Source organism: Heptranchias perlo, chromosome 23 (assembly GCF_035084215.1).
Source record: "Heptranchias perlo isolate sHepPer1 chromosome 23, sHepPer1.hap1, whole genome shotgun sequence".
Lineage (NCBI taxonomy): Eukaryota > Metazoa > Chordata > Chondrichthyes > Hexanchiformes > Hexanchidae > Heptranchias > Heptranchias perlo.
This window is the reverse complement of record NC_090347.1, coordinates 11,919,026-11,931,577: the sequence shown is the minus strand read 5'-3', so window position 1 is coordinate 11,931,577 and position 12,552 is coordinate 11,919,026. Positions and strand designations below refer to the sequence as shown.

At 44.0% G+C, this 12,552-nt stretch overlaps 1 protein-coding gene across 1 annotated transcript in view; it reads left to right on the top strand.

Annotated features, from left to right (window-relative positions):
- The window catches only part of LOC137341448 (dynein axonemal heavy chain 17-like), a 574,489-nt gene that overhangs the window by 220,716 nt on the left and 341,221 nt on the right, over window positions 1-12,552 (top strand). Inside the window, exon 23 of the mRNA XM_068004561.1 lies at window positions 2,679-2,765. Coding sequence (XP_067860662.1) covers window positions 2,679-2,765 — 87 coding nt within the window. The remainder of the gene's footprint in view (window positions 1-2,678; window positions 2,766-12,552) is intronic.

Here is a 12,552-nt window from a genome sequence, read left to right as displayed (position 1 = left end):
ACATGGATTTATGAAAGGGAAATCGTGTTTGACAAGCCTACTGGAGTTTTTTGAGGATGTAACTAGTAGAATAGATAAGGGAGAACCAGTGGATGTGGTGTATTTGGATTTTCAGAAGGCCTTTGATAATGTCCCACATAAGAGGTTAGTGTGCAAAATTAAAGCACATAGGATTCACGGTAATATACAGGCATGGATTGAAAATTAGTTAACAGATAGGAAACAGAGAGTAGGAATAAATGGGTCTTTTTCGGGGGGGCAGGCAGTGACTAGTGGGGTACCGCAGGGATCAGTGCTTGGGCCCCAGCTATTCACAATACATATCAATGATTTGGATGAGGGAACCAAATGTAATATTTCCAAGTTTGCTGACGATACAAAACTAGGTGGGATTGCGAGTTGTGAGGAGGATGCAAAGAGGCTCCAATGTGATTTAGACAAGTTGGGTGAATGGGCAAATACATGGCAGATGCAGTATAATGTGGATAAATGTAAAGTTATCCACTACAAAAGGAAAAGCAGAAAAGGAGAGTATTATTTAAATGGTGATAGATTGGGAAATGATGTACGAAAGGACCTGGGTGACCTTGTACACCAGTCACTGAAAGCAAACATGCAGGTGCAGCAAGCAGTTAGGAAGGCAAATGGTATGTTGGCCTTCATTGGAAGAGGATTTGAGTACAGGAGCAAGGATGTCTTACTGCAGTTATACAGGGCCTTGGTGAGACCACACTTGGAGTGTTGTGTGCTGTTTTGGTCTCCTTACCTAAGAAAGGATATACTTGCCATAGAGGGAGTGCAGCAAAGGTTCATCAGACTGATTCCTGGGATGGCAGGACTGTCGTATGAGGAGTGATTGGGTCAACTGTATTCATTAGAGTTTAGAAGAATGAGAGCGGATCGCATTGAAACATAAAATTCTGACAGGGCTAGATAGACTGGATGCAGGGAGGATGTTTCCCCTGGCTGAGTGGTCCAGAACCAGGGGTCACAGTCTCAGGATATGGGGTAGGACATTTAGGACTGAGATAAGGAAAAATGTCTTCACTCAGAGGGTGGTGAACCTGTGGAATTCTCTACCACAGAAGGCTGTGGTAGTAATATATTTAAGAAGGAGCTAGATAGATTTCTAGACACAGAAGGTATCAAGGGTTATGGGGAGAGAGCGGGAATATGGTACTGAGATAGAGGATCAGCCATGATCACATTGAATGGCGGAACAGGCTCGAAGGGCTGAATGGCCTACTGCTGCTCCTATTTTCTGTGTTTCTATGTTTCTTTCTTTGGTGTTTTGTGCTGTCTTCTCCTGCAGAAAGTGAGAGCTATTAGTAGCTACTGAGAAGGCAAGTACGCATGTGTGCGCCTTCTGCATGTAGTGCGTAAACTGAGAGAGGAAGAAGCATATGCTAGGAGAACGGGGACGTATTGAGTGGGAAGTAAGTGGCTTGAGTGTGAATTGAGGAGTGAGTCATGAGAGGAGCTTCAGGTTCTGCAATTTACACCAGGTGAAAAGAGCATGCCATTAGTGAATAAAGTGAAGGCAACAAGCAGCAGGTAAGTGTATGTTAGGAGTAAGAATAAGAGGTGTCATTTTGTGCTCTTGTGATTGGTCATGAGGGATGTGATGCAGGGGTGATCCTTATTCTGAATGCTGAAGGAGGGAGGAGAGGTATTGTGACCAGGTGCAATGCAAGAGATGGGGAAAGGAGTATCTGTTCTCATCTTTGCTGACTGTGTGAGATGATTGAATCTCTTTCTGCACTGGATCCAGGTTCTTGCTACTGCTACTCACTTCCTCTGCCAGCTCTAACCATGATTTCTTTGAGAAGGTCAGAAAACCTTGGGGCAATCTTTCCCCTCCTTCCAGTGATCTCCAACCTGAGGCACAATATAATTCCAGATGAATATAATGTTCAAATTCAGTGAATGCAATCTTCCTTTAAATATGCTGCCTCGTACCACCGGAAATTGATGACTAAGGTGACGACTGCCAGCTCGCCAATCATATTATATTGAGGCCCGGCAGTTAAAATTTGCCAGCCATGCTCTGATTAAGTCATGCAGGTGCAGAGCCTGCATCATCCCCCCCACTCCCGCCCCCGCCCCCACCACATACCAATCTCATCCGAAAATTCAAATCAACCTCTGATGATGCACTGTGAGCAACATCACAGGAGATCAGCTGTTAATATATTGAAATTCACCCATATAGCATGTATTTCCTGTAAATGTCACACTTTACAATATCCTTTGACTCACCATGAGCAATGCCATGGGAGATAAGAGATAAGCTAGAATAGTTATATTATCAGAAGTGGATGGGCAGTCTTGGAATCACTGAAACTGATGCTGTCTCATGGACATGCACATGCTAATTTTATGAATCTTACTCAGTCTGTATCTTCTGTTGCAGACACCACATTAGCCTTGTTATTGATTGACTTTTGCTTACTCAAAGTGTAATTGTTATCTATCAAATACAATTCAGGTCTATTTTCATTGTTCTATGTGTCATTTTATCAGTTGAAATTATAATATTTTAAAAGCCATGAGAGGAATACTTTAGTATATAAATCTTTGATTTGGGATTTACTTTAAGTCTTTATTCACAAATAAGAAATTAAAGTAGAATCTACTTTGTACATTGATTTCTGTTTTTTATTTTCTTTTTTCTGCAGATTAACCAACATGGTTTTAGACAAAAATTTAAAGTAAAGGCTCCTTTTAGATATGACAATCCAACTCCATATAAGGCTTTGGATAAGGTAATTTTAAATTTGTATTTTAGTCAATTGGCTTGAAATTGTTCTGCACCATAAGATTCTTCTTCAATCACTAACTGCATGCACCAAGGAAACATAGTAAATCTCGCCATAAGCAATCTTGCCAGGACAAATTATAAGGAATATCTACCTTTTTGTGTATGTTAACTAGAATGAATGTTGTTTGATGGATAAAGAACTGAGGAGTCCTAACACAGGAGGAAGGGGGCAATCTCACTTCAGGCTTAAAAAAATTAGAGGACTGCTCCTTGGAGTTACATACTTCATAGGCGGAGGGAATTTCCTATTTGTATGTATGGTTTGAGCTGCATTCAAAGAATCAGGAAGACTGTACCTAAAATGTAAGTAATCTACCATTAGTTGAGGTGAATGGCATAGATGCATTTAAGGGGAAGCTAGATATGTACATGAGGGAGACAGGAATAGAAGGATATGCTGATAGGGTTAGATGAAATAGGATGGGAAGAGGCACGTGTGGAGCATAAACACCGGCACAGAAGGGCCTGCTTCAGTGCTTTAAATTCTATGTAATAAGTAAGCTGACGACACCCAGCTGGACATCACCATCATCTCTGTCGACCCCTCCACTGCCTCTGATTTGTCACGCAGCTATCTAACAAGCAGTATTGGATGAGCAGAAATTTCCTCCAATTAAATATTGGGAAGACCGAAGCCATTGTCTTTGGTCACTCACAAACTTCGTTCCCTAGCCACCGACTCCATCCCTGGTCACTGTCTGGGGCAGACTGTTCACAGCCATGGCGTCCTATTTGACCCTGAGCTGAGCTTCCGACCCCACATCCTCTCCATCACAATTGCTAATTTGCCAACCAAAGGTATTAAGGGATATGGGCCAAAGGCAGGCATATGGAGCCCTTCGAGCCTGCTCTGCCATTTGATAAGATCATAGTGTGAAGAAGTGTTTTCTAATCTCACTCCTGAAAGGTCTGGCTCTAATTTTTAGACTGTGCCCCCTAGTCCTAGAATCCCCAACCAGCGGAAATAGTTTCTCTCTATCCACCCTATCTGTTCCCCTTAATATCTTATAAACTTCGATCAGATCACCCCTTACCCTTCTAAACTCTAGAGAATACAACCCTAATTTGTGTAATCTCTCCTCGTAACTTAACCCTTGAAGTCCGGGTATCATTCTAGTAAACCTACGCTGCAGTCCCTCCAAGGCCAATATGTCCTTCCGAAGGTGCGGTGCCCAGAACTGCTCACAGTATTCCAGGTGCGGTCTGACCAGGGTTTTGTATAGCTGCAGCATAACTTCTGCCCCCTTGTACTCTAGTCCTCTAGATATAAAGGCCAGCATTCCATTAGCCTTATTGATTATTTTCTGCACCTGTTCATGACACTTCAATGATCTATGTACCTGAACCCCGAAGTCCCTTTGGACTTCCACCTCCGTAACAACGTCCTTCTCCGCCACTGCCTCAGCTCATCTGCTGCTGAAACCCTCATCCATGCCTTTGTTACCTCCAGACTTGACTACTCCAATGCCCTCTTGGCCAGCCTTCAACCTTGCACTCTCCATAAACTTGAGCTTATCCAAAACTCTGGCGACCGTGTCCTAACTCACACATCCAGTGCCGTTCACCCATCACCCCTGTGCTTGCTGACCTACATTGGCTTGTGGTCTGGCAATGCCTCGATTTAAAAATTCTCATTCATGTTTTCAAATCCCTCCATCCTCAACCCCCCTCCCCCCATCTCAGTAACCTCCTCCAGCCCAACAACCCTCCAAGATCTCGGCGCTCCTCCAAATCTGGCCTCTTGCATATCCCTGATTTTCATCGCTCCACCATTGGTGGCCGTGTCTTCAACGCCTAGGCCCTAATCTCTGGAATTCCCTCCCAAAAGCTCTCTGCCTCTCTATCCCTCTCTCCTCATTTAACATAGGAACATAGGAGCAGGAGTAGGCCATTCAGCCCCTCGAGCCCGCTCTGCCATTTGATAAGATCATGGCTGATCTGTGATCTAACTCCATATGCCTGCCTTTGGCCCATATCCCTTAATACCTTTGGTTGGCAAATTAGCAATTGAGCTATCATCAATTGCCGTTTGCGGAAGAGAGTTCCAAACTTCTACCACCCTTTGTGTGTAGAAGTGTTTTCTAATCTCACTCCTGAAAGGTCTGGCTCTAATTTTTAGACTGTGCCCCCTAGTCCTAGAATCCCCAACCAGTGGAAATAGTTTCTCTCTATCCACCCTATCTGTTCCCCTTAATATCTTATAAACTTCGATCAGATCACCCCTTACCCTTCTAAACTCTAGAGAATACAACCCTAATTTGTGTAATCTCTCCTCGTAACTTAACCCTTGAAGTCCGGGTATCATTCTAGTAAACCTACGCTGCAGTCCCTCCAAGGCCAATATGTCCTTCCGAAGGTGCGGTGCCCAGAACTGCTCACAGTACTCCAGGTGCGGTCTAACCAGGGTTTTGTATAGCTGCAGCATAACTTCTGCCCCCTTGTACTCTAGTCCTCTAGATATAAAGGCCATAATTCCATTAGCCTTATTGATTATTTTCTGCACCTGTTCATGACACTTCAATGATCTATGTACCTGAACCCCTAAGTCCCTTTGGACATCCACTGTTTTTAACTTTTTACCAATTAGAAAGTACCCTGTTCTATCCTTTTTTGATCCAAAGTGGATGATCTCACATTTGCCTACATTGAATTCCATTTGCTACAGTTTTGCCCATTCGCCTAATCTATCAATGTCCCTTTGTAATTTTATGTTTTCATCTACACTGCTTACAATGCCACCAATCTTTGTGTCATCGGCAAACATAGATATGAGACTTTCTATGCCTTCATCTAAGTCGTTAATAAATATTGTGAACAATGGAGGCCCCAAGACACATCCCTGCGGGACTCCACTCCACTTTAAGACACTCCTTAAAACCTACCTCTTTACCTGTCTTAACACCTCCTTATATGGCTTGGTGTCAAATTTTGTTTGATAACGTTTTACTACATTAAAGACATTATATAAATGCAAGTTGTTGTTGAGATTAACCTCAGATCCTCAATAGGTATGATGTTCCTTGAATATCATTTTCAGATGAATACCCATGGATTCTGGGTCCCATTACACCAAAGCCACAAACAAATTCTTCCACGAAGGTGGTGCATCCTAACTCACTTCCCATTCCTCCAGCTCCCTCTTGCTCTGTGAATCACCCAGTTCTATATCCTTACTACCACAATCTAATTGCCTACAGATGAAAGTATCTATGCTGGTGTCTGGGAGTGAGGAAGCAAGTGGGGTGATATTGAAAGGGTTGTGGTAGAGAAACATGGGGCAGAGTTATGTTCCAGGGACTCTTGTAATGCCTGGTCCCCATTATCTTCTTCCCTATCATTATCATCATCGTTATAGTTGATGAGGAAGAACTGTCTTCCTTGCTGCTAATCCTCATCATCATACGAATTAATAGCAGGCGTAGGCCATTCGGCCCCTCGAGCCATCTCTGCCATTTGATAAGATCATGGCTGATCTGATTGTGACCTCAAGCCTACTTTACAGTCTACCCACTGTAACCTTTGACTCCCTTGTTAATCAGGAATCTATCTGACTCAGCCTTAAAAATATTCAATGACCCTGCCTCCACCGCTCTCTGGGGAAGGGAGTTCCACAGACACACGACCCTCTGAGAGAAAAAAATTCTCCTCATCTCAGTCTTAAATGGGAGACCCCTCATTTTCAAAACTGTGTCCCCTAGTTTTAGTCTCTCCCACAAGGGGAAACATCCTCTCAGCATCTACCCCTTCAAGTCCCCTCAGGATCTTATATCTTTCAATAAGATCACCTCTCATTCTTCTAAACTCTAATGTTTACAGGCTCAACTTGTCCAACCTTTCCTCACAAGATAACCCCCTCATCCCAGGAATCAGTTGAGTGAACCTTCTCTGAACCGCCTCTAAAGCAATTATGAACTTTCTTAAATAAGGAGACCAAAACTGCACACAGTATTCTAGATGTGGTCTCACCAATGCCCTGTACAACTGTAGCAAAACATCTCTACTTTTATATTCCATTCCCCTTGCAATAAATGACAACATTCCATTTGTCTTCCTAATCACTTGCTGTACCTGCATACTAACGTTTTGTGATTCATGTACTGGGACACCCAGACCCCTCTGTACCTCAGAGTTCTGCAATCTCTATCCATTTAAATAATATACTGCTTTTCTATTCCTCTTGCCAAAGTGGACAAGTTCACATTTTCCCACATTATACTCCATCTGCCAAATTTTTGCCCACTCACTTAACCTATCTATAGCCTTTTGCAGACTCCTTATGTCCTCTTCACAACTTACTTTCTTACCTACCTTTGTGTCATCAGCAAATTTAGCAACCATACATTCGGTCCCTTCATCCAAGTCATTGATATAGATTGTAAATAGTTGAGGCCCCAGCACTGATCCCTGTGGCACTCCACTTGTTGCATCTTGCCAACCTGAAAATGACCCATTTATGCCTCCTTTCTGTTTCCTGTTAGCTAACCAATCCTTTATCCATGCTAATAAGTTACTCCCTACACCATGAGCTCTTATTTTGTGTAGTAGCCTTTGATGTGGCACCTTGTTAAATGCCTTCTGGAAATCCAAGAACACCACATCCACAGGATACCTTTATCCACGTTGCTTGTTACTTCCTCAAAGAACTCTAATAAATTAGTCAAACATGATTTCCCATTCACAAAGCCGTGTTGACTCTGCCTAATTGCATTGGGATTTTCTAAGTGCCCTGCTATATCCTCCTTAATAATAGATTCTAGCATTTTTCCTATGACAGATATTAAGCTAACTGGCCTGTTGTTTCCTGCTTTCTGTCTCCCTCCTTTCTTGAATAGAGAAGTTACACTTGCTATTTTTCAATCTGATGGAACCCTTACAGAATCTATGGAATTTTGGAAAATTAATACCAATGCATCTACTATCTCTGCAGCCACTTCTTTTAAGACCCTAGGGTGAAGTCTGTCAGGACCTGGGGACTTGTCAGCTTTTAGTTCTAATAATTTTTTCAGAACCCTTTCCCTGGTGATTGTAAATGTTTTAAGTTCCTCCTTCCCTTTCACCTCTTGATTCACAATTATCTCTGGTGCGTTATTTATATCCTTTACAGTGAAGACAGACGCAAAATATCTGTTCAATTCATCCGCCATTTCCTTGTTCTCCATTATTAATTCCCCATACTCACTTTCTAAAGGACCAACGCTCACTTTACTTACTCTTTTCCTTTTTACATACCTGTGGAAACTCTTACTATCGGTTTTTATATTTCTAGGTAGCTTTCTCTTGTACTCTAATTTCTCCCTCCTTATTATTCTTTTAATCATTCTTTGCTGTTTTTTATATTCTGTCCAATCTTCTGACCTGCCACTAATCTTCGTGGAATTGTATGCTTTTTCTTTCAATTTAATACTATCTTTAGCTTCCTTAGTTAGCCACGGATGGTACGTCCTTCCCCTAGAGTCTTTCTTTTTCACTGGAATGTATCTTTGCTGAGTGTTATGAAATATCTCATTAAATGTCTGCCACTGCATCTCTACTGACCTATCCCTTAACCTAATTTCCCAGTTCACTTTAGCCAGCTCGGTCTTCATGCCCTCATAATTGCCCTTATTTAAGTTTAAAACAGTAGTCTTAGACCTACTCTTTTCTCCCTCAAACTGAATGCGAAATTCAAATATATTGTGATCACTGCTACCTCGAGACTCCTTTACAATGAGTTCGTTAATTAATCCTGTCTCATTACACATTACCAGATCTAGAACAGCCTGCTCTCTGGTTGACTCTAGAACATGCTGCTCTAAGAAACTGTCCCGAAAGCACTCTGTGAACTCATCTTCCAGGCTACCTTTTCCAATCAGATTCTTCCATTCTATATGTAGATTAAAATCACCCATGATTATCTCTATTCCTTTCTTACAAGCTCTCATTATTTCTTCCTGTATACGCTGTCCTACAATGTGGTTACTGTTAGGGGGCCTTTAAACTACTCCCACAAGTGACTTGTTGCCTTTACTATTTCTTATCTCTACCCAAAATAATTCTACATCTTGGTCTTTACAATCAAGGTCATTTCTCTCTATTATACTCATGTCATCCTTAATTAACAGAACTACCCCTCCCCCTTTTCCAAGCTCCCTGTCCTTCTGAAATGTCAAGTACCCTTGAATATTCAGGTTCCAACCTTTGTCATCTTGCAGCCATGTCGCTGTAATGGGTATCAGATGTTACATATCTATTTCTATTTGAGCTGTCAATTCATTGATTTTGTTATGAATGCTACGTGCATTCAGATACAAAGCCTTTAGTGCTGTCTTTTTACTATTTTTGCAACCTCTAGCCTTATCTGCTGGCGCAGTCTTAAGTTTGCACGCTCTGTCCCTTCCTGCCACTCTCTGATTATCATTTCCCTTATTGCTACCTTGCTCTTTTGCCTTGTCTTCTTTCTTTAATTTTTCACATCTTCCCTTACTTGATCCCTCGCCCCCACTATTTAGTTTAAAGCCCTTTCCACCGCCCTAGTTATACAATTCGCCAGAACACTGGCCCCAGCACGGTTCAAATGAAGGCCGTCCCAACGGTACAGCTCCCACTTTCCCCAGTACTGGTGCCAGTGCCCCATGAATCGAAACCCATTTCTCCCACACCAATCTTTGAGCCACGAATTTAACTCTCTAATCTTATTTACCCTATGCCAATTTGCTCGTGGCTCAGGTAACAATCCAGAGATTATTACCTTTGAGATTCTGCTTTTTAATTTAGCCCCTAGTTGTTCATACTTCCTAAGCCGAACCTCTTCCCTCATCCTACCTATGTCGTTGGTACCTATGTGGACCACGACAACTGGATTCCCCCCTCCCACTGCAAGTTCCTCTCCAGCCCAGAACAGATGTTCCGAACCCTGGCACCGTGCAGGCAACACAGCCTTCTGGACTCTCGTTCTCGGCTGCAGAGAACTGTGTCTATCCCCCTGACTATACTGTCCCTTACTACCACTACATTCGTACTAACTCCCCCTGCTTGAATAGCTTCCTATACCATGTTGCCACGGTCAGTTTGCTCATCCACCCTGCAGCCCCCGCTTTCGTCTATACAGGCTGCAAGCACCTCAAACCTGTTAGGCAATTGCAAAGCCTGAGGCTCCTCCACTTCTACCTTCTCGATCCCCTTACCTGCCTCACTCGCAGTCACACCCTCCTGTCCCTGACCACTGACCAATTCAGACGACCCTATCCTAAGGGGTGTGACCGCCTTCTGGAACCGAGTGTCTAGGTATTTTTCCCCCTCCCTGATGTGTTGCAGAGTCTGCAGCTCGACCTCCAGTTCAACGACACTGAGCCGAAGCTCCTCAAGCCACAGACACTTACTGCAGATGTGTTTGCCCTGGATCGCTGCACATCACCTGCCCTGCCATCTTTATTATGTGTTAATTAATTTATTATTTTTCTTAATTAAATTTATAATTTATAAGCCCTACTACTCCCAATAAGCTTTACAACTGCTATTAAACCTTCTACTACTACTAAAATCTTACAATTACTAAGTTACACTAATTTTGAAAATTAAACGAGTCAAATATTCACCAACCAATCACTTACTTGTTTCCCTGTGATGTCACACTTGGATTTTTCTCAGAACGTGGTGGGTGGCTCACCAACTGAACTCTTGCTATCTCCGCGCTGTTTATATCCCCGCTCTGGTCTCGCTCTTTCCCGTCGCTCACCGACTGAACTCTCGCTATCTCCGCGCTGTTTATATCCCCGCTCTGGTCTCGCTCTTTCCCGTCGCTCACCGACTGAACTCTCACTATCTCCACGCTGTTTATATCCCCGCTCTGGTCTCGCTCTTTCCCGCCGCTCACCGACTGAACTCTCACTGTCTCTGCGCTGTTTATATCCCCGCTCTGGTCTCGCTCTTTCCCGTCGCTCACCGACTGAACTCTCACTATCTCCACGCTGTTTATATCCCCGCTCTGGTCTTGCTCTTTCCCGCCGCTCACTGACCTAACTCTCGCTATCTCCGCCCTGTTTATATCCCCGCTCTGGTCTCGCTCTTTCCCGTCGCTCACCGACTGAACTCTCGCTATCTCCGGCCTGTTTATATCCCCGCTCTGGTCTCGCTCTTTCCCGTCGCTCACCGACTGAACTCTCGCTTTCTCCGCGCTGTTTATATCCCCGCTCTGGTTTCGCTCTTTCCCGTCGCTCACCGACTGAACTCTCGCTATCTCCACACTGTTTATATCCCCGCTCTGGTCTCGCTCTTTCCCGCCGCTCACCGACTGAACTCTCGCTTTCTCCACGCTGTTTATATCCCTGCTCTGGTCTTGCTTTATCCCGCTGCTCACCGACTGAACTCTCGCTTTCTCCGCGCTGTTTATATCCCCGCTCTGGTCTTGCTTTTTCCCGCCGCTCACCGACTGAACTCTCGCTTTCTCCGCGCTGTTTAATATCCCCGTTCTGGTCTTCCTTTTTCCCCCCGCTCACCGACTGAACTCACGCTTTCTCCGCGTTGTTTATATCCCCGCCCTGGTCAAGCTCTTTCCCGCTGCTCGCCGACTGAACTCTCGCTTTCATCATTATCTTCCCCCACTTTATCATCCTCTGCTCCCAGTTGATGTGATATATTTTCAGGAAAGGAGGGGGGGCATTACCTTGTTGGGATTAAGGAGACAGAGAAGGGTGTGAAAAGCTGTGTCTGTATGATGCTGCACAGGGATGCTTGGGCGACAGTGTAGGCGTTCAGTCACTAACCTGGTGCCGACAATATTCTGTTGACTTCGTTATCTCCCACAACAAGAGCGCCTCCCCACGAACTCCATTGCCGTGACCTCATAGGACATGAAGGCTTTAAAGATGGGGACACCCCCTCTGGTGGCTTCCCTCTGTTGGGCATTTTCTCCTGCAAGATAGAGTAAATGAGGGGAAGTCCAGCATTTGAGGAATGTGTGCCAATTTGCACGGGACAGCTGAAGCAAAAGCCTGTGGCGATATAAGCCTGCTAAAGTGAGTAAGGGGTTTTAGAGTTGTGCACGTAATTAATTGCTGCTAGGGGAGTTGGGTAGCCACAGTGCTAAAGCTGAGTTAGAGCCCCACTTAAGCAGAGTGCATTGTGAAATGTTGCTTTAAGAGGGGCCTAGAGTGAGGAAGGAAGAAAAGGAAGAGAGCCCTTTGTGTTACCTTGCCCTTCTGGGGTCGTTGAACTTCTTTCAGCACTGCTGTGGAGTCCTGGAGGTGAGGGAGTTGGAGCTAAGTGCCAATGCCACTTCCTTCCAGGCGACACAAGTGATATTCCTAGCAGGCTTGTTGGCACTCACACCCAGAAGTCTGTGCTTCCTGTCTTCACTCTCCTCCAGGAGGCTTGGAGATCTGTGCCTGAAAAGTTCTGGGTTCCTCTCCTTTTGCTTGGTGCCGTGCTCTTCTGGTTTGTTTGGCTGCTTAGTTCAGTTGCTTCTTTGTAGTCATAATTCTTGAAAAGTATGATGAAAAAATTGATAATGCCCGGCGAATTTATCTGACAATCAAATTAGTGAGCCAAGTACTGTTCCTTCCTTACCTTGTTGTCCCCAGTCTGCTGCTGAAGTGTGCAGATTGAGCTTTATTTTTAAAGGCTGCACTTCAGTTTTATGCACTCCAGTTAATTAAACCCATTTTACACAGGATTTACACCATAATTATTCCTATGGGTATACAAACCAGCTGACCCAGTGAATAGACTTAATATCATTGTCCTCACTTTCAAAT